Source organism: Mytilus californianus, unplaced genomic scaffold (assembly GCF_021869535.1).
Source record: "Mytilus californianus isolate M0D057914Y unplaced genomic scaffold, xbMytCali1.0.p SCAF_5, whole genome shotgun sequence".
NCBI classification, from domain to species: domain Eukaryota; kingdom Metazoa; phylum Mollusca; class Bivalvia; order Mytilida; family Mytilidae; genus Mytilus; species Mytilus californianus.
The window spans coordinates 18,237,212-18,262,320 of NW_026262701.1; the positions used below are offsets into that span (position 1 = coordinate 18,237,212).

Below are 25,109 nucleotides of genomic sequence, written 5' to 3' on the forward strand. Positions count from 1 at the left end.
TTAATCCCTTATCACGACTGCTGCGATAGCGAAACAAGCCCTTTAAATTTTCATTCAAACAAATTTTGCTTGGGAAATCATCTACCTGTCACCTATTCTGATTGGTTGATTACCTGTCTGTCACAGACGCTGAAGACATTGACATCGTTGTTTTGTCAATCATGTAAATTACTTATATATACAGTAAATACACAAATGTACTTCAAGAAAACTTCCAGCAGTCTTCAGTTAAAAAAGAATTTTAAGCTTGTCTTTTAGATTATGAATCCTAAGCAGTTAAAGATAATACTATCATAAGTTATTTTTATGGCTGTAAAACGATAGAAAATAAATTCATCTTTACAAAGAATTATTGCTTTTGTCTGAATGGAGACTGTTTTAAAGTTTTTACTATTTAATATGTTTTTAAAGAAGTGACTGTTTTATATGGATAATTAAGATGCATTTATATACCTGGAGAAGTTCTGTTGCTCTCTTAGTCATTCCGTACATGGTAGGTCGTTTTAATATTACCTGTAGAAAATCACTTTTTTAATTCAATAATTTTTTACTTTTATATCATAAATGCAAACTTGGTATTTGCTTCAGTTGATGTTAATAGCTGTCTGTATTTATTTCAACTTTTTTTTTAGAAAATTTAGTGTGCAACTTTAAATGCCAATTTGACTTTTGGCTCAGCTCTGTGTATGTTTAAAACTGTCTGCAGTTTAAATATTTTTTCTAGAAAAAAAATAGTGTTAATGCAAGTGTAAATGCAAATTTGGCTTTTACATAAAATGTTAAATTAATAGCTGTCTGCAGTTTAATTATTAAATAAGTATATGTATATATGCTAGTTCATATTAACCTTAAATTACTTCCTAGAAATCTATTTTTCATTGCAAAAAATACTTGATGCAGGTGGTAGCTGAACATAAGAAGAATTCATTGATATACATATATAGTATCAGTCTTTTAAAACATTTACCTGAACCTTCATAATGCATGTAATAGTAATATCAATTGACAAGACTTTTATTGATAACGAGGTTCAACATGCATACCTAGTGCAACATCTTAGCCTTTAAGTAATTATAGATAAAGAACAGCAATTATTTAAACAATATTGTTGACAAAATATGATACTGTTCTGATTACAGGTGTCGATTTACTGTCACCAAAAAAGTCAGAGCAGATTAATACATATTTGTACATAATATCTTAATTGCTACCATAGGTATCGTCAACATTACATGTAAAAGTTAATTCTGATTGGATAACATTTGACATATCACAGCATTGATTAAAGGTTTGATGTCTTCTGACTGGTCTATATGTACCTGTATGTAGCATCACTTTTGAATATTGAGCATTTGAAATTTCACTCAATTTTTTTATTGCAAGAGAATGAGAGGAGACAGTAACTTGACATTTGCATGTATATTTTCAGGCATCAGTAGTTGCCATTGTCAATAACTGTAAACTGGCTCTGATGGCTTTCCAAAATAATGCACATTTAAGTTTGATTGATTTAGCTATACAGTTATCTCCTAATTTAGTGTTTGTATATAATGTCTCTGGTGTTATTCATTGTTTGACTAGGTATAATTTCACAACACTTTCATACTATAGACCATTCAATTGCAATGTCTGTCTGTCTGTGTATGTGGGTTTATTTTTTTATTATTTCTATTAAGGGGGGCTGGGGAGGAGATGGCTTAAGTATGTAAGAATGTTAGAAGGTAACCAGGCCTGCTCAAATCATTTTCCTGGATCTGGAAAAGGCCTTGTGCAAAACTAGCTTCCATAAGAAGGGGACATTTCTTGGTGAATAACTGTAATAGGCCTATATTGTTGTTCAGAGCACTAGTTGAGATATTTTTTAAAGAAGTACTAGACATATTAAAAAAGCACAAACAAAACTAGTTTCATAAGAAATAACTCAAAAACTGAAGATAATTTTGTATTTAACACCTGTCTCAATACACAGCATCTGTAAATTGTCAAAACTAATTTAGGTTTGTTTACATCCTTTTTTATATACCAAATGACTTGGTGTTGTGCTCTTAATTACCTTAACTGTAATGTTAGCTTCCTTTTGTAGTAAATATTGTGCACATTTTCAGTTGTAATTACATAACTGTAAAAAATAGTTACCTTTATATGAGGTAATTACCTTTCTGCACGTGCATGGTAAGATATCAATGTCTGTTTATTTACACTGAATATGTCAATTAAGATGGTCTTCATTTGCATAATTTTTATGGTATTAACAATAAAATATATAAAATTTCACATTTATAATGTGATGGTATGCACCTGAGAGGTAGTTTTTATGAAACCACATGTACGTTACACTTGATTGTTGTTAAGTTCCAAAGTATGAAAAATACAGCAATAAAACAGTTTTAACGGAACATTTAAAAAAAAGTTTCTTGTGTCTCAGTTTAAGTTCAAAAAGGTGATACTTGACATGAATATAAAGGAACACTTGTATTTTGTTTGTTGAGCAAAAAAGAGGATTAATGATTTGAATTGTATAGTGGTCATTTAAATTAAAAAGTCCTGGTTACCCATTCATCATTTTAGCCACTTGTTGCATGTATGACTCACAGATAAAATCAAGATAAAAATCAAACTAGGCCTTGGACAAAAAATATTAAGGTCATGGTACTAAAACCCAGTTTTTGTGACTTTTGAAGTTTTCAACATCAAAGCTTACTGAAGACATGGTTTAATAGGGTCATACCATATATTGTTGATGTTTTAGGTTTTTATTGTTGAACAAATTCAAGAAGGTCCTTTTTCAGATCCATATTTGATGACCTTAACTAGCATTGAAAATGGCAGCATGATTTTATTCATTGGACTTAATTCTATAGCATTTAAATTGAATTGACCCCAGTGGATAAGTGCTTTGGGTACATGGTTTTCAATTCCAAATATATATATGCATTTATTCCTTCTGCTACAAAGTATAAACCTATATTGACCAAACCTTGTTTAAATTTAGAACCTGTCTACCTTAATTTAAACCTTGACTAAACTTCATACCTGTCTAAACCAGATGTTAACTTAACTGAATCCCCATCCAAACAAAGCCTTCACTAAACTGGAAACCTGTCTAAGCCAGACCTTGGGCAACTGGAAACCTGCCGAAACCAAACTTTGACTACATTAAATCCATATCTTACCCAAACCTTGACTAAACTGGAAGCTTTCCTAAAGTAAACATTGAATCAACTGAAAACCTATCTAAACCATACATTAACTAAACTGGGTCCATATCTAAGCCAGACCTTGACCTAACTTTAAACCTGTCTAAACCAAACCTTGACTAAACTGGAAATCTGTCTAAACCAAACCTTGACTAAACAGGAATCTTGTCTGAACCAAACCTTGACTAAACAGGAATCTTGTCTTAACCAAACCTTGACTAAACAGGAATCTTGTCTAAACCAAACCTTGAATAAACAGCAATCTTGTCTGAACCAAACCTTGACTAATCAGGAATCTTGTCTAAACCAAACCTTGAAGACCTGTTGGTGACCTTCTGCTGTTGTCTGTTCTATGGTCGGGTTGTTGTCTCTTTGACACATTCCCCATTTCCATTCTCAATTTTACTTGACTAAACTAGAAAACTGTCTAAACCAAACCTTGACTAAACAGGAATCTTGTCTAAACCAAACCTTGACTAAACAGGAATCGTGTCTGAACCAAACCTTGACTAATCAAGAATCTTGTTTAAACCAAACCATGACTAAACTGGAAAACTGTTTAAACCAAATCTTGACTAAACCTGCCGAAACCAAACTTTGACTACATTAAATCCATATCTTACCCAAACCTTGACTAAACTGGAAGCTTTCCTAAAGTAAACATTGAATCAACTGAAAACCTATCTAAACCATACATTAACTAAACTGGGTCCATATCTAAGCCAGACCTTGACCTAACTTTAAACCTGTCTAAACCAAACCTTGACTAAACTGGAAATCTGTCTAAACCAAACCTTGAATCACTAGAAACATGTCTAAACAGATCAGACCGTTGGTTTTCCTGTTTGAATAGTTTTACACTAGTCATTTTTGGGGCCCTTTATAGCTTGCTGTTCGGTGTGAGCCAAGGCTCCGGGTTGAAGGCTGTACTTTGACCTATAATGGTTTATTTTTACAGGTTGTGACTTGGATGGAGAGTTGTCTCATTGGCACTCATACTGCATCTTCTTATATCTACTTAACTACATACACTGGACCTATAGCTAACCCAAACCTTGACTGAGCTGGAAACCTGCCTTAACCAAATTTTGACAAAAATGAAAACTTATCAAAACCAGACCTTGACTAAACTGGGTCTACATCTAAACCAAACATTGACTTAACTGCAAACGTGTCTAAACCAAACCTTGACTGAACTGGAAACATGTCAAAGCTGAACCTTGGCTAAACTGGGACCCTAGCTAAGCCTAACATAGACTAAACTGGCAACCTGTCGAAATGTGCCTAAACTAAACTTTGAATAAACTGAAACCTGCCTTAACCAAACCTTAACTAAACTGGGTTAGTATCTAAATAAACCTTGACTAACCTTAAACCTGTCAAAATATTACCTTGAGTAAACTGGATCTCTTTCTAAACCAAACCTGGACTAACATGAAACCTGTATAAACCAGACCTTGACTAAACTGGAAACCTGCCTAAACCAAATCTTGACTAAACTGGAAGTGTGCCGTAACTAAATTTTGAATAAATTGAAAACCTGCATAAACCAGACCTTAACTAAACTGGGTCCATATCTAAACCAAACCTTGACTTAACTTGAAACCTGTTTAAATCAGACCTTGACTAAACTGGAAACCTTCTTAACCAAATCTTGACTTAACTGGGACCCTTTAAAAGTGAAACCTGGACTAAACTGGAAATATTTATAAACTGGATCTGGACTTATGTGTTGACTCTCCCTATCTAAACAAAATCTGGACTATTATGTTTTCCTTTCTAAACCAAAACCTGGACTAGCTGGAAACCTGTCCAAACCCAACCTGGACTAAACTAGACACCGTCTAAACTAAATCTTGACTAAACTGGGACCCAGTCTAATCCAGACAATTGCTACAAAGTCTTTCATACCAATATCAATATATTTTGATCGTGTATCAACTGAACATTTGGCTTAACAGAACAAGTATACTGTTTCAACATAAAAAAGTATGAATAGAATTTGTTAACATCAATTCAACAGCAACCCAACAACACATATTACAAAAATTCGTCTGTAGGAAAGTTACAAACAAATTTCTTTACAATCAGATGATTGATTGATTGATGGTTGCTTAACCTCCAGTGTACAATCAGATGATGTAGACATTCTTAAGTAATACATCAATGGTAAAGATCTACTGAACTATTCACTTTTGATGTGTAATTGTAAGTGTCCTGTGGTTTGTCAGTTCAAATTAGGTGATATAGAATGAATTATCTCTCTTTTTGTTGTGCTTTGCAGTGCATTCTATACAATTGATTTTCCAAGAATAAATAGATGATGACACACTATATTAAATAACATACCAACCATGAAACCCGAGAAATTGCTACTGTGTCCTCTTCCTTCCAATATGATTGGCTGAAAGTTATAATATCTTTTTGAGAGAATAATTTGTTTTTTCTTCCTTGTAGATAGATATGGATATGATCACAATCCATGAACTAAATAAATTTCAAATCATATGGTAATATGTTAATATTCAATTCATGCAGAATATCAATTAATATGTACAGTAATTGTTTTTCATCTTTGGTGGTCAGTTTACGCATGGTAATGCCATTATTTGTAAAGAAAAGACTTGAGCACTAATATTCAAATGGGGACTTGGTACATTATGATTTTATCTCAATCTATATTTAAACAGTTTGTTAAATCGTTTACATAAATATTGAAAATGAAGTAGCTAAATCATATTTTATTATTATTATTACTTTATTTATAACAAAAAATTAAATGGGCGCTTGGTTTAAAAACTCATGAATGAAGACTTTGAGAATGAATTATGGATTTGCGAGCTGTTTTAAACGACCGTCTCGAGTATTTTTCATTCAGTATTTTTCTATAGATCTTGTTTGAACAAATTTGCTTTTACTTACTGGCAATGTTATAATGAATATATTTGAGCAGTTTATAGTACAAATAAATTATATTTTGTATGTCGGGGAAAACTTACAAACAAAATGGGTAGGCTCGACCTTTTCATAGATGACTGCATATTAAGATCTGTCTTTGTTGACAGGGTGAATGAGCTGCTAGTTTTTGTTTAATCAGTAAAATTCAAAACCTTCTCACTGAAAAAGTGTCATTCTTGTGAATGAAAAATGAAGACCATATTTTTGTTATAAAATAGTAGCTTAACATGTGTCAGATCTGTATTTACAAGTAACATTAACAAAGGGAAACAAATATAATTGTTTACAGCATTGTAAACATCATTAAATAACAGGAATTATAAAGTATGTTATCCTACTCAGAAGGAGGCATGTTAGATATTCTTTTTGATACTTGTGGGTTGTCTTGTTTTTATACCCCCACCTCTGTGTATGTTTAGTTAGAAGCTTGTGGCGATGTTTATCAATCAAGTATGCATGTTTTACATGTATCCTTTATACTTTTATGAATGGCTGCAATGCATGAGGTTTTGTGTGAACTGGCATAATTACTCTGAATTTAATTAATACATCGAGGGAGGGATTCCATCAGCTAGCTATATATAGGAAATAATATTTTTTGTATGATTTTCGCAAATTCATAAAGGTGAATTATCTTTCAGTTAATTTTTGTCACAAAATTTATGAGTTTTATCCTGTTCCACATTTAAAACTGACAAAAAACAAAATAAAGAGAAATGGAAGAAAGTGCATCAATTGAACACTGATTTTAAAGATATAGTTTATTTTTTAACTAAACTGAAAGTAAATTTTAAAATGTTTACTCTGAATTGATTATAATTGGCATTAAATTTTATGTTTAATTTGTAGATTAAAAATTCAAGATGGCCATCATCACATAAAAGTGGTAAACATTTAGTGCTATTGTTACTCAATACTCAATTGAATTGTCTTGTATTGCATTTATTTTTCAGTTAGAAAAATAAAATCACAATTTCTATCTTTCTGAGAAAATTTATGACATCAGCAATAAGGATATAGTACTGGTATAATAATGCCAAAGAAAATGTGTAGAAACTTAAGTACATTATAATTTTTTTTCATCTCCCAAGTCAGACAAAAAAATAGATTTATGATTATATATTTTTATACAGGTAATTTAAGATATATGGCGTACAACTAATACTTTGGTTTATTGTAAAAAGTTGAAAAGTGTCGGAACATGATATGACACACACAGTATTAACCTGTTCTTTATGGGGAGCCTTTCTTACGTAAATGCAGGTAGCTCTATGCATCAAGGATCAAACTTTATTCAATATTCTAACTTAGTTTTTGGAACAATTCATTGACAATTTGTTTATTTAATGTGACGAGACTTTCTTCAGTGCTGTTAAATCTTGTTGCATATTTTTTAAACCATAATCTATCTTCAAAGAAAAAGTTCTTTAATAATTGACAAGTACTTTATTGTGAGATTTTCATGAATGAAAAACGAAGGAGTGAAACTCATCAATAACTTATGACGTTTTCATTCATATAGCTACTTTCACTGCGGTTTATCAGATTTAAAATCTAATCCATTTCTAGTTTTACTCTAAAATAATTACTTGTTTATGGAAATAGACAAAATTAAATATCGGCTAATTTATGCTCACAACTTGTCATTGGTTTATGTTTATTTAAAAAGTTTAATTTTAAATCTATTACTGTTGGGAAATAGTTTGGTAGTAGTTGGTGCACATTGCCGTAAAAATAAATATTCAAAGTGCAAGTATATGCCCAATCATGAATGTGGCTGGGGTATACATTTACCCTTGAGGAGCCCCTTATTGTCTGTCCAGATATGTTTTTACTCCAATTTGCTACATTTTAATATTGGATGACTTTAATTAAGTTTAAATTTGTTCAAAATTACATCTTAAAAATGTTTGATATAAATCAATGATATTTTAAATCTACATGCTGTTAAACTGTTCTTTTAAATTCAGGTCACAGAGACTCAGACTTGCTGCTAAATGAATATTGTGATAAAATTTTGCATATCTCATAAATCCATTGTGTTATATCAGCAAAAATTGACTGCTTCTTATTCAGCTATATAGTACAAAATAATTTCACATTATGTAGATCACAATGACCACTATTATTATTATACTTTCACTAAAAAAGGGGGAACAGACTGGTCTGACTCTCACCCATTTTTCTCAGTAAGAATCAGAGTTTTCTGACATTTGGTATGAAGCTTAAGGTTAGCATGTTATACTTTGTGATGTATTGTCAAACTCATCTAATATAATTTACTGAAGCTCTTCACATTTTAACATTTAATGTTTATGGGGTTTATTTTTTAAGCACTAGTAACATAGAAATGCTTGTTGCTTCTTTCATGTATGGTTTGCCTTGGTTGTTTCAAAGGTATGAAAAGTAACTGTTTTTGAATGTACATTTGCAGTTTTAGCATGATCTCAGAAGGCAATTTCATTATATCATTACTTATGATTTGCAACATTTCCAGATTGATAAAAATAGCAAATGATTATAGATAGAGTGAGAAGTTGGGTATTTATCAATGAGACAAGTAACTTTACTGGACACAAAACACATATGTCAGAAGTGTCTCTCTTATTGATATTCATTGTCTGTTAAAGATGTGATTTTTCATCATTGAATTGATGAAGATGTAGATTATTATAATTAGCAGGTGTTTTGGTTACAGTATAACTGACAAATCAGAAAATCTTGTTACAGTAAATTGATTCTTGCTTGTTTTATGTCCAGTTGCAAATATTTCATCATCATTCATTCATTCATCCATTATGAGACAGGTTAGAGTTACTATAACATCAAGAAGTAAACTTTGTCACAATGGAAAAAAAACATTCTCATAAAATGACAAGGAGCTGATTAAGTAATTATGAGAAGTCCTGGACTATACATACTTTCTATCTGGAGTATTCAGATAGATTTTGCAATTTTGCTTTATTGAGAATTGCCAGTTATGAGGTTGATGTCCCAAAGTGTTAGGTTATACAAGTTAGAATGGAGAGGGCAATATTTATATCTAGGTTCATTTATCAGATATAAATTTAAAAGCTTAAAAAAGAGCCTACTATAAATTCAAAACTAAAGTATAGGATTTTGATCTTGAAGCTTTTAAGCTTGTACAAGGACATAATTTACAGATTATGTCACTTTTTCCAATAAAAAATAATGAGATAAACTTCAATTTTCAATCCAAATTTATATTTAGAACATTTTGAGTCCATATCAATTTTCTGTGTATTAAAACAGTTTTGTGACATAATCAGATTTACCTGAGAACAAATAAGAAAACCTTGAATAAGATCTGAAGTGTACTAACATAACACAACTGAACAGGGTTACCTTTAAAAAAAATTATATTGGTGTTTGTATGAATAGAGATCACTTATAGACATAATACTGTGATGTAGTCAACTCTACTATATTTAGTTTGCTGCTTTATGACGGGAAGTTATTTCCCTCTTTCAGACTTTGTGAATAAAGACAGTTTTTATAGCACCAGATAACAATTTTTTTTTTGGGGGGGGAATGGATATATAGTAATCACCTTGTCTGTCTGTTTGTCCTTCGTTCTGTCCATATGCCTTATAAGTGCAACTCCTCCTAAAAGACTGGACGGATATTGATTAAACTTTGTAATAGAGATTAATCCTGGCCCAATAAGTTAAAAGGGAGATAATTTTTTAGGCTGGGCAAGGGTTAATTTTTTGTGATTTAACATGCAGTTCTAGATTTTTGAGTCACTGAAACAAATAACAATGCATGTCCCATACTGCCTGACTGTAATTTATCATGGATTGAACAAACCTCCACAATGAAATAAATTAACATAAAATTGATTCAATTAGATGATGGTCTACATTAATCCCTTAAAATCATACAAGAAAAAAGTGAATAAAACCAATATCATAATTGAACTGCTATCACACTTTTACATTACATTATGCAGGATTAGATATTGTGTAGTACAAAATGCTTCTTCATGGAAGTATAATTGGTTCATTTATCTCAGACAAAAAGACCCAAAAGGTAGCACTTAGCCTAATAAACAACCCCTGTACTACTAACCTAATGAAGTAAGATTGATTAGTTATGTCAGACTAGTTACATGAATAGATAATTTCATGCTATTAACACCCTATTAACACTGTGATAAAATACTTTGTAATGGACATATTGTATGTATCATCTTTAAAGTAGAATAGTACTTGTCTCTCTAGTAGCATTCTGCCCCTTTAATTCAATTGGATATGAATGTGTTCTTACGGTCACATAATTTTAAATTGAATACTGTAAATTCACAAATTATTGTGCGATTGTTGAACAATTAATGGATACAATAATTATTGCGATTCAGGAAATGCTGCATACAATTTATGCTATCCAAATTTTAAATGCAACTTCTTATTTTTGCGAACATATGATATCCCATTGCAATTTTTCGCAATAATTTCTGAATTTTCAGTATATTTTGATGACAGAGGGGTAAATGATCTATAAAGCTCAGGATATAGCTACCTATGATTGAAAAATTCTTTTTCACTCCTACAAAGACCTGCTATACTAAAGATTGGCAAATCTATTTCATGGCCATATTATCTATTGAGATATAGAGCTCTGCCATTATTTTTCAAACTCCTTTATTATACCCCATGCAACGAGTTGCGGAGGGTATAATGTTTTTGACCCATCTCTCCGTCTGTCAGTCCGTCAGTCCTGTTTCTTGTCATCGCAACTCCTCTGAAACCACACAACAGAATTTCACGAAACCTTTTTAGATAATAAGGACATACTATGTAGTTGTGCATATCGACAAAGAAATTACGATTCAATTCTTTTTCTAGGAGTTACGCCCCTTTGAACTTATTTACTTTAATGTACTACTGCAACAGTTTGTCATCGCAACTCCTCTCAAACCACACAACAGAATTTCATGAAACCTTTTCAGATAATAAGGACATACTATGTAGATGGGCATATCGACAGGAAATTACAATTCAATTTTTTTCCAGGAGTTACGTCCCTTTGAACTTATTTGCCCAATATACTACTGCAACCTTTTGTCATCACAACTCCTCTCAAACCACACAACAGAATTTCATGAAACCTTTTCAGATAATAAGGACATACTACGTAGATGTGCAAATCGACAGGAAATTACGATTCAATTTTTTTCCAGGATTTACACCCCTTTGAACTTATTTGCCCAATATACTACTGCAACCTTTTGTCATTGCAACTCCTCTCAAACCACACAACAGAATTTCATGAAACCTTTTCAGATAATAAGGACATACTACTTAGATGTGCATATCGACAGGAAATTACAATTCAATTTTTTTCCCAGGAGTTACGCCCCTTTGAACTTATTTGCCCAATATACTACTGCAACCTTTTGTCATCGCAACTCCTCTCAAACCACACAACAGAATTTCATGAAACTGTGTAGATAATAAGGACATACTATGTAGATGTGCATATTAACAGGAAATTATGATTCAATTTTTTTTTCTGATACAATTTTTTTTTCTTACACTTATTTTTATTTCTCCAATGACAATGTGGGGACGTGGGGTATGTGAGCGCGCTCACTAAGGTTCTTTAATTATGTACTGACATATACAATTTTGTTTAAAGTTTCCTCATTTTTAGCACATTTTCAAATATGGTTTAAAAAAGGTTTTTTAAAAATGTATCCTTTGAAATAATATTTAATGATTTTATGATTAATCGCTTGTTGTTTGCTGTACACTAAGTGGCAAATATTTTATGATTTATAAATACTGTAAAAGATTATGACATAAACATTTTAAAAATCAACACTACAAAGTTTAAGAAAAGAAGGATGGGGTTCAGATGTTTAATGCTTTTTTTTTGTTTTTATACCCCACGCAAATTTTTTGCGAAGGGTATAATGTTTTTGACCCGTCCGTCAGTCCTGTTTCTTGTCATCGCAACTCCTCTCAAACCACACAACAGAATTTCATGAAACCTTTTTAGATAATAAGGACATACTATGTAGATGTGCATATCGACAGGAATTTACGAATCAATTTTTTCCCAGGAGTTACGCCCCTTTGAACTTATTTGCCCAATATACTACTGCAACCTTTTGTCATCGCAACTCCTCTGAAACCACACCACAGAATTTCATGAAACTTTGTAGATAATAAGGACATACTATGTAGTTGTGCAAATCGACAGGAAATTACGATTCAATTTTTTTTCTAGGAGTTACGCCCCTTTGAACTTATTTGCTTCAAATTACTACTGCAACAGTTTGTCATCGCAACTCCTCTGAAACCACACCACAGAATTTCATGAAACTTTGTAGATAATAAGGACATACTATGTAGATGTGCATATGGACAGGAAATTACAATTCAATTTTTTTTCTAGGAGTTACACCTCTTTGAACTTATTTGCTTCAATGTACTTCTGCAACAGTTTGTCATCGCAACTCTTCTGAAACCACACAACAGAATTTCATGAAACTTTGTAGATAATAAGGACATACTATGTAGATGTGCATATTGACAGGAAATTACGATTCAATTTTTTTTCTAGGAGTTGCGTCCCTTTGCACTTATTTGCTTTAATGTACTACTGCAACAGTTTGTCATCGCAACTCCTCAGAAACCACACAACAGAATTTCATGAACCCTTTTTAGATAATAAGGACATACTATGTAGATGTGCATATCGACAGGAAATTACGATTCAATTTTTTTTCTAGGAGTTACGCCCCTTTGAACTTATTTGCTTCAATGTACTTCTGCAACAGTTTGTCATCGCAACTCCTCTGAAACCACACAACAGAATTTCATGAAACTTTGTAGATAATAAGGACATACTATGTAGATGTGCATATTGACAGGAAATTATGATTCAATTTTTTTTTCTTACACTTATTTTATTTCTCCAATGACAATGTGGGGACGTGGGGTATGTGAGCGCAATCACTAAGGTTCTTTAATTAATAATACAATTAAAATGCAAAAAAAAGGAAAAAACTGATTTCTTGTTAGAGGCTAGTATTGCAGGTACATGTATTTATATATTTTTTATTTTTTATCTGTTAAAAAATTTAATCATTGGTTAACAGTTAAATTAATTTTTTTCTATAGCTGTAACATGTGATGTCACATTAGATTTTGCCTTGTATACAATCTCCGGAATTAAACATCTTTGACTAGAAATTAAAACATAAAATGACCCTGCCACCTGTTTGAAATGTCAATAAAGACAAGATAGCTATGTTGATTTGCACAGGAATATGTGTTTTTTCATATCCCTTTATATTAATTTGGAACAGAAACATTAAAAGGTCTGGTATCTTACTCATCAACAAATCTTTGAATTACTGACAAATTGTTACATAATTCAAAATTTGGATGATACCGGTGGCGGATTCAGATTAGGGTATAGAAGGCATTCCCCTCCCCCTCCCTTTCCCCCCAATTTAATCGGGAAACATTTGGACTCACTATGCTCCCCACTTTTTTTTCATTACCGATATTAATAATGCTAAAAAAAATTCTAAAAACCTTGGATCGGCCCTTGAATAATTGATATATAATTTTATACATGATACTAAAAGTGCTTCCAACCTCCAGGCCAGATAAGTACAGAGGAAAGGCTATGTGAGTTTTGTTTATTAACATTCAATTTTATGATCATTATGTACTTGTATAAGACAAAAAATTAATATGTAAATGTCAGTTAATAGTACTGTTTGTTTCAATTTAAACTTGTTATTTAAAGAAGTGAGCACTTTTATTAGAATGCACTGTAAAATAAGAAATATGTTGTAGTTGAAAAGGTACGATTTTCATGCAAAGTGAAGTTTATGCAATCTTTTTTATATGTTATGCTTAATTTCCAAAAACAGCTAATCATCGACAAACTGCAGTAATCATTAATCATATTTATTAAAGCTTACTATAAATGGCTATGAGTAGGCTTGGTTTATTTATTTCTGAAATGAAGAATTTAATTTAGCTACATGAAGGTTTTATCAGTGAAAGCATACAGTAAAAATATGATAATTTTGTCTTTATTCCATACATAATTGACATGAATCTACTATCTCATAGATGCAGCCTGTATCAAAGAGAAGGCCTTCCTACACGATTTGCCTGTACCCTATTATTTTATGTGCGAATTATACTCCTTTAAATGTCAAGGTCAGACTTGATGTATCATTGTATTATTATTTTTTATAATTCTACCTGGATAGATTATCCCGATTATGAACACCTAAAACCATAAAAATAGGAGTAAAAGTAAAATGTTGTGTTTGTGACTTGATGTAATGTGATTTTAATCTTCAGCGTTAATTACGGCAATCCATTAAAGACAGTGTTTAATGTTTCTGATTTATGAAGTAAGAGGATTTTGATACGATTGTTGATTTTTCCGTATTAAATATGACTATTTGTACCAATACACGGCTATCTCCCCTTACACTGATGTATTTTTTATTTAATTTATCCCTATACTTATATGATTTATGTATTTTAGCAAAATCAGATATCTACACAGTTTTGAATTTATACTTGTAAAGGAAATAAATCTTTTATAGTTTTATATTCAAATAAAGATAATACAAGTATCTATATATATGGTTTTGAATTAATACATATGGTTTAAAGATGAACCTGTTTTGATATATGTTTACAGTAAATTTATATTATTTTTTAATTGTCTTTTGATCTTATAATCATTGCTTCTTCTATGACGTGCTGACAAATCAGTTTATTGGGACAATGTATAATTGTAAGATCCAAACTGTAACTTAAATGAGGTAGTGTGGGACAAAATGTGGGAGGCTGTTTTTTAAGCTGACTGATTTTAAAAAGATACTCAAAGTACTTCACTTTCGTTCACTGCTAAAATTATTAATTTGTGCCTGTTTTGTTGCCAGAGTATATTAGTTTTTACACTTTTTGTTATTCCAAGGAAATAAATAAAGGGGAAGGGTTGAACATGTTCATGTGTCTTTCAAGTCAAAAACCTGGTCACTGCTTATTAAATATTTCTAATTATACCCCCGCTTTAAAAAAGTGGGGTAATGCTGTTTTATCTCTGTCTGTCCGTCCGTCCGTCCGTCCGTCCATCCGTCCTTCCGTCAGTCCCATGAATATTTTTTGTCGCATCTTTCTCAGGAACTACACTACAAGGATTTCTGAAATTTGGTTTCAGGGTTTATATAAATCAGCTATACCATGTGATGTGTTTTCAGATTCATCACTCAACAACTTCCTGTTTATCTTATACTTTTAGCGGGGCAGGGATATCATTAGTGAGCAGTAGCTCACAGAATCACTTGTTTAACTTTCACAAAATGTTGTAATATCAGGAGGGAGGGTACCAGAATGGTAAGGGTATGTCACGCTGTATAATTTGAAAGCTTCACTGCACTCTAAGAAAAATGTATAAATAACAGGAAGACAGGAAGATTTCTAGATGAAGTTTACTGATCAAATTTCTTAAGTTTGGTGGTGATTTTCCCAGATGGCAAGAATTATTGATATACCAAAATCCACCTTTTTGTTGCATTTGAACCTAGAATAATATAATTCAAATTCAGCCATACAAGCTCAGGTTAGCCTCTAGTTTTCTCTTCGTTAACAAGCATTCTCATATAGCATTTTGGTAGTGATGGCACACGATGACCTTACACCCAACTACATACATGGTATTTTGTATAATGATGATTTGCAGAAAGTTGATAATTAGAAAATAATTGGAAGCAAAGTGGTTTAGTAATCTTTTTTCCATGGGTGTTATTATATTTGACAAAGGTGAATGTATGTGTATTTGCATAACCATTGAAATACAAACTTAGGTTAAATGTTCTAATTAGGATATTCTACACTTCTGCTTTGATCCTTCAGTTTACATTAATTATTTCTCCAGACTGTTTGTGGGGTAAGCTTTCCAGCATTAAATCAGAGTTCAAGCATATATATGATTCAATGTATGGTAAAGAATAGATCTTTCAAAATTGTGATTTTGAAATACTAGTATGTGTTTTCCATTGATGCACCATAAAATTCATTTAAGGTAGTTCAAATTTCAAAGATATAGTTATAGCGAGAAAATAGTAGACAAACGACTCACATTTGACCATTCTGAGCAACATCAAATTTTATTAAAAAGTTGTTTTTGAATTTTTTATCTGCACTAAGTAGATTATTTAAGATTTCAAAATTGAATTCATGACAATTAAATCTTATAGCATCAATGCTTAATTTATTACACTTAATTAACTATGACATATCTTATATATTTTTTAATTCCATATAAGAATATCTCATATTTAATAAGACATCTCATAAATTTTAAAAATTGGTAAAAAAATCTGAAATAACACGAGATATCTTAAAAAGAAATGTTTATGAGATATCTTCTATTTTTTATGATATATCTTAAAAACTAAATAAGATATGTTGATATATGAGCTAGCTTTAAGGTTAGATACTTTGTTACATTCTTGCAAAAAACAACTATCAGAAACTGAAATATGACAGCTAGCATGCTGACGGCAAGCAACCAATGATAAGCACTGAGTTACAGGCTCCTGACATTGGTTTGGCACATGTGTGCTGAATGGGGCATGGCTTAATATGTAGTTGAGTGCTCAACCCTTTCACTAACCTGGGACAGTGTTATAACAGCAAAACATGAGAACAAACTTTGTATATTTAATGTTGGATTAAAAATGACAATTTACTCACTACCATGTTGACATGTATTGCAAATTATTTTCTCAAGTATGAAGGAGGGAAATTGATACTTCAGGCTTCTGATAAAATATGAATGAATAGAAAACTATGAATGAGTGATATACTATCTTATTTATAACTACATTTTAAATTATAAATTTATTTGAATGATAGCATAAATATAAATGAATAACACTTCTGTCTTTAAATTCTGTATCAAGACACCATTTAATCTCTTGGAGACATAACCCCAGCTTCCTGATGATATTAGATTACATGAGGGGCATAACCCTGGACTATCATATGTTCTTACTTCATTATCATATATAGTCCATATTTGAAATATGAAGGATTGACTAGACAATATATATATTAAAATTTCTAGACATAGATTGACTTTTTTTGACAAAGATGGCCTTTTTTGGTCTCATATATGTTAAATACTGTAACTTTTTTATGGTTAAAGATCAAAAGATATTGAAACACAATCATTACCCACATTTATATTCATGTTAAAGGTATATAGAAAGGCCTTAAAATGATGGTGGTGTTAATAGCCATATGAAAAAAAGATTGGATGCAATGAAGATTTTATTAGAGTTTTGACAAATCATTTAAATTAGATTTTAAAGCCATCAGATAGAGTTTATGACTTTGGTGGTGTTTTATTTAGTGAGTTTACACAACCTGTTTTCATTTGACCTTAAACCCATAATTTATTTAAACATAATAGTGTCAGCTGGGGACAAAAAGAGTTTTCAGAAAAATTATTCAAGATTTTAAAAATTGAATATGTTAAACATTAAAATATAACATTAGTGAACTGGCCACCTATGATTTCTCAAACATTAAATTTTGACCTTGTTAGTATTACCTTAAGGAAAAAGTAGAAAGATGTACTGAATGATATTTTAGATCTAGGCAAACATGATATACTTATTAGCTGAAGTTGTGCATTGAATTTGAACGATTAAATTTTCAGTGACTGCAAGTAAACAGAGATGGTCCATGTAGGGCTGAAAAGGGTCAGGCTATGAATTACCACTAGGCACTATTAATTATGTGTGCTGTAGTTTTTTTTCTCATAAATTTTTTTTCTGCTGTTACACATAATTAATATGGCTTGAACTAACGAAAGCTCCATTGGAGCTATTGTGTTTAAGAGACCTCTTTATATCAGTTTTCTCTCTTTTAATTCATCTACTTTAAGATTGGTACTTTGTGTCTTTTATCATTTTGTTGGAGCCTAATGTCAGCGGTTGTCTCATGTCATATCTAAATGTATTTTGTTATTTGGAGAATTTGGTGATGTAGGCTGATTTGAAATTGACATCGTCCTCTTCAATCGGGAAATAGTTGGTGCGTTGGATGACAATTATAAACTTACTATTGTCCTCATAGCCAGTAAATATGTGTATACTATCATATATGTCACCCTCTAAATGTCTAGTTTATTTTTGTCCTCGAGTTGCTGTCTCTAATTGACACATACCCACAACTCCTCTTAATCATCTTATGCTTTCAACTTTGGTCTAGTTGTACAAATTGTACACCTGTTGCTATTATCGTCTTGTATTTATTGTTTTTAGTGTGAATTAAATGGAACAGATATTTGACAGTTTATTTACAAATTGAACATCTGTTGATTTTTTTCTTAGATTTAATATTTATAAAGATGTCTTTATTACTTTGTTTCAGATATTACAGACATGTGACTGTTTACTCAGAGATCATTCCACAGAAGGTAAGCTAAAATGTAGTCCTATGGTAGTTTTGACCTATGCATTTGGAACCTGACGATTCATTTGTGACATCTCTTATATTGTCAGTTTATGTGGAGCAGGATCTGCTTTCCCTTCTGGAGCACCTGAGATCACCCCCAGTTTTTGGTGTGGTTGGTGTTGCTCAGTTTTTAGTTTTCTATGTTGTGTTTCAAGTACTGTTGTTTGTCTGTTGGTCTTTTTCTTTTTTTAGCCATGGTGTTGTCAGTTTATTTTTAACTTATGAGATTGAATGTCCCTTTGGTATCTTTTGCCTCTCTTTTATGCTTATAATGTAATTTTTCCCTGGTCCTGAGGGTAACCTTTACATACAAGTTTGACTGAATCCAAATTAGGGTTTTGACCCAGATTTGGGGTTTTTATTGAGCAAGGAAATATGATAGTGCAAGAAGGTCATCTGTGTTCTATGGACATTCTTGTTTGTATTTGATTTTTAGAAGTCTTTGAAACTGGAAATCATGCCTTGTTAGAGTAACTATATTTGTACAATTAAAAAGAGATAGATATAAGAAGATGTGGTATGAGTGCCAATGAGACAACTCTCCATCCAAGTCAAAATTTATAAAAGTAAACCATTATAGGTCAAAGTACGGTTTTCAACACGGATCCTTGGCTCACGCCGAACAGGAAGCTATAAAGGGCCCCAAAAATTACTAGTGTAAAACCATTCAAACGGGAAAACCAACGGTCTAATCTATATAAAAAACAAGAAACGAGAAACACTTATGAACCACATCAACAAACGACAACTACTCAACACCAGATTCCTGACTTAGGACAGGTGCAAACAATTGCAGCGGGTTTAAACATTTAAATGGTACCAAACCTTCACCCTTATCTGAAACAATAGTGTAACATCACAACATAGAAAGACAAACTATAAAATACCTGTTTAGATTATTTCTCTGAGACAGCAAGCTAAAGACACAAATAACCAAAAGACATGTCATTGAATGATGCAGTAATCAGATGCTATATTGTGTCTATTTTGAGAATGAGTCATTATGACAGTCAGATAGATTATATATTGCTTTCCAACTTGTTTTTGTGGATACATTTTTTGCATATTTAGCCCTTTGTATTACAATGTTATTTATTGATGTTTGCAATTTTCTTACTTTCATGGTGTATTCATATATTAGAACAGATGCAATATAATAATGACAATTTACATTCATGTTATTTTTCTTCTCACAAAAGTTGCAAAAATAAATCACTCACAAAAACTAGTTAGTTTACAGTATATTGACTATCTGCAATGATATCTCAGGAAAACACTTGAGTTTTACCATAGACCACGGTGATCAGTACCTTATACCCTGCACAGCAACAGATTATCAAATTGTTTACTGTTACATAGTGAGAAGACTGCCATTAAAAAGTCTGAACAAAGGGTGATATGATAAATGTGTAAGATATAAATGTTAGCATCAGTTTACTTTCTTTCTCATTTTTCCTGACTTAAATAGTTAGAAGCCTAAGTTTTAAATTGTATTATAAAGTCACTGTAAAATTTAAATGAAATGGTAATTAAAAAAGGAAAATTCACACCATAATATTTAATGTATGCTCATCTGAAGAAAAAGGAAAGTTTATGTGAGTAATATATGACCTTTAATATGGTATATATCCTATATGCGATTTGTGATAGGCTAAACAATGGAATAAGTTGAAGACAGGTTGATATAAGATGTAAATTATACCTGCTTTTAATCTCCAGGTTCTAAATTTCAGATAAATGTGAAATTACATACCTTTTGTTACTTTTTTTACATCATCTACTTTCTATTTCAGAATTATCTATGAAAAAATAAATAACTGCATCTCAAAATTAACTTAATAAACTCCCCATTGATAAATTCAATAGTTGACTAGCACTAAGGTTTTAGCTCTCTCATGCTAAAGTGATCATAGACAGGTTTGCCTTTTCATTTTTAAGCATCTTCTGGCTTTACCTAATCTTGGCCTGAGATCTTGGCTTGTAACTAGATGTTTGGAGGTTGTATATTTCACATCTGGTTTTTGGCTTTCCAGAAGGTTTATCCAGAGTTAAACATCAAATGCAGGAAATTTGGTAAAATTTCTCTCAAATCATGGCAATTTACTCTCAAATCATTTACTCTCAAATCATTACAATTTACTCTCAAATCATTGCAATTTCCTCTCAAATCATTACAATTTACTCTCAAATCATTACAATTTTCAAATCATTACAATTTACTCTCAAATCATGGCAATTTACTCTCAAATTATTGCAATTTACTCTCAAATCATTACAATTTACTCTCAAGTCATTACAATTTACTTTCAAATTATTACAATTTACTCTCAAATCATGGCAATTTCCTTTCAAATCATTACAATTTACTCTCAAATCATGGCAATTTACTTTCAAATCATTACAATTTACTCTCAAATCAAGGCAATTTCCTTTCAAATCTTTACAATTTGCTCTCAAATCATGGCAATTTACTTTCAAATCAGTGCAATTTACTCTCAAATCATTGTAATTTACCTACTCTTAAATCATTACAATTTACTCTCAAATTATGGCAGTTTACTTTCAAATCATTACAATTTACTCTCAAATCAAGGCAATTTCCTTTCAAATCATTACAATTTGCTCTCAAATCATGGCAATTTACTTTCAAATCAGTACAATTTACTCTCAAGTTATTGCAATTTACCTACTCTCAAATCATTGCAATTTCATTCAAGATAAGTTTATTTGCTTATAGCACTTAACTTATATCATTATATCTTCAAGAAAGCAAAACCTTATAAAAGATTAATTATACATAATTAAGAAAGAATACCTGTTAAAAGCCCAAACTTTCGAAAGATGAAGTGACCCTTTTAAAATATAGATGTTTTGCCAACAATGGACATTGTTTTAAGTAGGTTAATTTTGAACATGAATTTGACCAAGGTAGATATTTGTGGGTGGACATTTTTTTTTTTAACAAATTTAACTAGGTGATTTCAGGGTGGGTTTGTTATGACAATGACTCACATTATAAATCCATCATTACTAGAAAATAATTTACTACGAAAACAAACTCATTTATGTAGAAATGACAGGTCCTGATTTTATCTAAATATTATCATTTTCTGGTGATAAACTTTTCACAATAATAAGTTAACAGTAGTTGGACTTTATTGTCAAAATTTAAATGATAGCACTCCTCATTAGTAAGATCAGATGACAGTGGTACTGAATAGAAAATGGAGATCAATTATTTAGATAACTATTTTGTCAATTATTACTGACCACAATTATTATAATTTCCTATCACAAACAGAACAATTTCTTTTTTAAAGAAATAAGAATAGAAAGATTTTAAGATTACTAGTAAAGTTAGGTCATGAAAATGATGTGATCTTTGCCATTAATCTGTCAATATAAATAAGAAGATGTGGTATGAGTCGTCGTCGTCGTCGTCACCGTTAGCTTTTTACAAAAATCTTCTCCTCTGAAACCACTGGGCCAAATTTAATCAAACTTGGCCACAATCATCATTAGGGTATCTAGTTTAAAAAATGTGTCCGATGACCCTGCCAACCAACCAAGATGGCCGCCATGGCTAAAAATAGAACATAGGGGTAAAATGTAGATTTTGGCTTATATCTCTGAAACCAAAGCATTTAGAGTAAATCTGACATGGATAAAACTGATTATCAGGTCAAGATCTATCTGCCCTGAAATTTTCAGACAAATCTGACAACCTGAATTGGTAATTTTAAGGAAATTTTGCAGTTTTTGGTTATTATCTTGAATATTATTATAGATAGAGATAAACTGTAAACAGCAATAATGTTCAGCAAAGTAAGATCTACAAATAAGTTGTCATGACCAGAATTGTCTGTCGACCACTTTAGGAGTTATTGCCCTTAATAGTCAATTTTTAACAATTTTTCGTAAATTTTTGTAATCTTTTACAAAAATCTTCTTCTCTGAAACTACTGATACAAATTTAACCATACTTGGCCATAATCATTATTAGGGTATCTAGTTTAAAAAATTTGTCCGATGACCCCGCCTTCCAACCATCATGGCCAACTTAGTTAAAAATAGAACATAGGGGTAAAATGCAGTTTTTGGTTTATATCTCTGAAACTAAAGCATTTAGAGCAAATCTGACAGGTGGCAAAAATGTTCATCAGATTTAGATTTATCTGCCCTGAAATTTTCAGACAAATCCCACGACCCGTTGTTGGGTTGCTGCCCCTGAGTTAGTAATTTTACAAAAATTTTGCAGTTTTTTGTTATTATCTTAGATATCATTATAATATCTAATATCTAATACTATTAATTATGATTTTAACCTTATTTTACATGATTTCCAAAGCATCAGTAAATACAGGTGAGCGACACAGGCTCTTGAGAGCCTCTAGTTTTCGTTGCCTCCCTGCCAACTGATTCTTTGTTGAGTCAAACTGCAGACATACAATATATATACAATTACCAATAGTTCTTAACATGTTCTTGTTTCCAATAATTATATAATTATATATATATACATATTTAAAGATAGGTCATTCTTTTAAATTTAGATTTTAACTGCTTGAACCAAATTCTAACCAATGAGAAACCTTTTTATCTCAGATTTGTCAAGCAAGCACATGTTTTGATAGGCAAAAACCTTTGTTACAAAGAGTTAAATGTTGCTATCAAAAAGTCATATAGACATGCATTTATTGTCCATTATCAAGCATTTAGACAAATTTTACAGCTGTAGATATATTTACTCCTAGGTAATACATAGGTATTACTTGGTTCAACTATATTATTTTATACAATGGGAAACAAATTACTTGATTCTGAACCAAACGATCACAATAAAATTTATAAAAGTGTACATGTAGTTACCATTAAAACATAAATGATCTGTCTGGTCTGAGGGATAAAGGAAAGATTTTTGTGGCATGTGAAACTATAATAACAAATTGCTTTAATTGTTCCAGACTATTTTATGTATGTCTTCAGACTTGTTAAACTTCACAAATAAAGAAAAAAGATTTGGCAAAGTTCACAATACATGATGTACTATAATGGGGATAGAATGAGGGTTAACCCACACTAAACATTACCTTGGAAATTACCTAAAGAACTAAACATGTTGTCCCTGAAAATTACCTGCAGAACTAAACACTACCTTCACATCTGAACATGTTGTCCCTGAAAATTACCTGCAGAACTAAACATGTTATCCTTGTGAATGGTAAAAAAAATTACTTACACAACTAAACATGTTCTCCCTTGAAATGGTTAGAAATTAGCTACAAAACTAAACAGATTGTCAATGAAAATAGTAAAAATAAATTGTCTACACAACTAAACATGTCTTCCCTGAGAATGGTCTAAAAATTATGAACAGAAGTAAACAGGTTGTTCATGAAAATGGTAAAGAAAACCACCTATAGAACTGTATGAAAATAAGGAGATGTGGTATGATTGTCAATGAGACAGCTTACTATCCACCAAATATCAAATGAGGTGGATGTAAGCAATTATAGGCAATCATATGGCCTTCAACAATGAGAAAAACCCATACAGAATAGTTGGCTATAAAAGACCCCAGCATGAAAAATGTGAAACAATTCAATTGAGAAAACTAATGTCCTAAACAAGTTGTCCATGAAAATGGTAAGAAAAGCACCTACAAAACTAAACAGGCTGTCTGAGAATGGTATAAAACTACCAACAGAACACATATTAGTCATCCAAATTTTTACATGATATGCATAGTTACTAACAGATTTCCGTACTCAGTTGTGACATTGTCTGAAAAAAGTAAAATTTTCTAAACTTGTACTTCTAAGTACATGTAATTAATTAATTAATCAATTCAAGGCTCTGCATAAATTCACAAGTGCTTGTTGAAATTCAATTTTAAATTATAATGAACAAATCAACTCAGCTGGTGACTCTTTTTATGATGTTTCAATATGTATTAAGAAAAAAGATTAAATTTTTTGTAACCATTAAGAGTGTAGAACAAATTGTATAGTCCATGCAGTGGCCCACAGACATGCATCCCTTTAAATCTGTAGGATAATACATGAGTCCTGAATTAGGTTTCCAATTATTATTTCTTTTTACGATTATTAAACGAGGCATAGAATCTTCAATAGCTAATATGACTAATGTATTTTAATGAAAAAAACTGAAACATTGTCATCTGTGTAAGCCTTAATATGTTTTGTAAAACTTTAAAAGTACTTTTTTTTTGCATCAAGGAAGTAACATAACACTTTGTGGTTTTCCTTATATCTGTTGTTGATTCATCTCATCCTTGATCTTATTTTGGTCAGTATAATAGTTTTATAAAAAGATGATGAGTGCTGGGAAGGAAACTTAATTAAGGCAATTCAAATAGACATACAGCTAATCTGTGGTGTTAAATTTTTTATCTTAT

General features: G+C 31.2%; 1 protein-coding gene across 3 annotated transcripts in view; it reads left to right on the forward strand.

Moving 5' to 3' along the window:
* The first annotated feature begins 202 nt into the window (after positions 1-202).
* LOC127701048 (A disintegrin and metalloproteinase with thrombospondin motifs 18-like) overlaps positions 203-25,109 on the forward strand; it is a 523,205-nt gene continuing 498,298 nt past the window's right edge. For all 3 annotated transcript variants that reach the window (XR_007981810.1, XM_052204821.1, XM_052204823.1), the window contains exons 1-2: positions 203-493; positions 18,608-18,653. Coding sequence is in view for 2 of the 3 variants with exons in the window: in XM_052204821.1 (XP_052060781.1) it covers positions 440-493; positions 18,608-18,653 (100 nt within the window). In the remaining variant the exon portion in view is untranslated. The remainder of the gene's footprint in view (positions 494-18,607; positions 18,654-25,109) is intronic.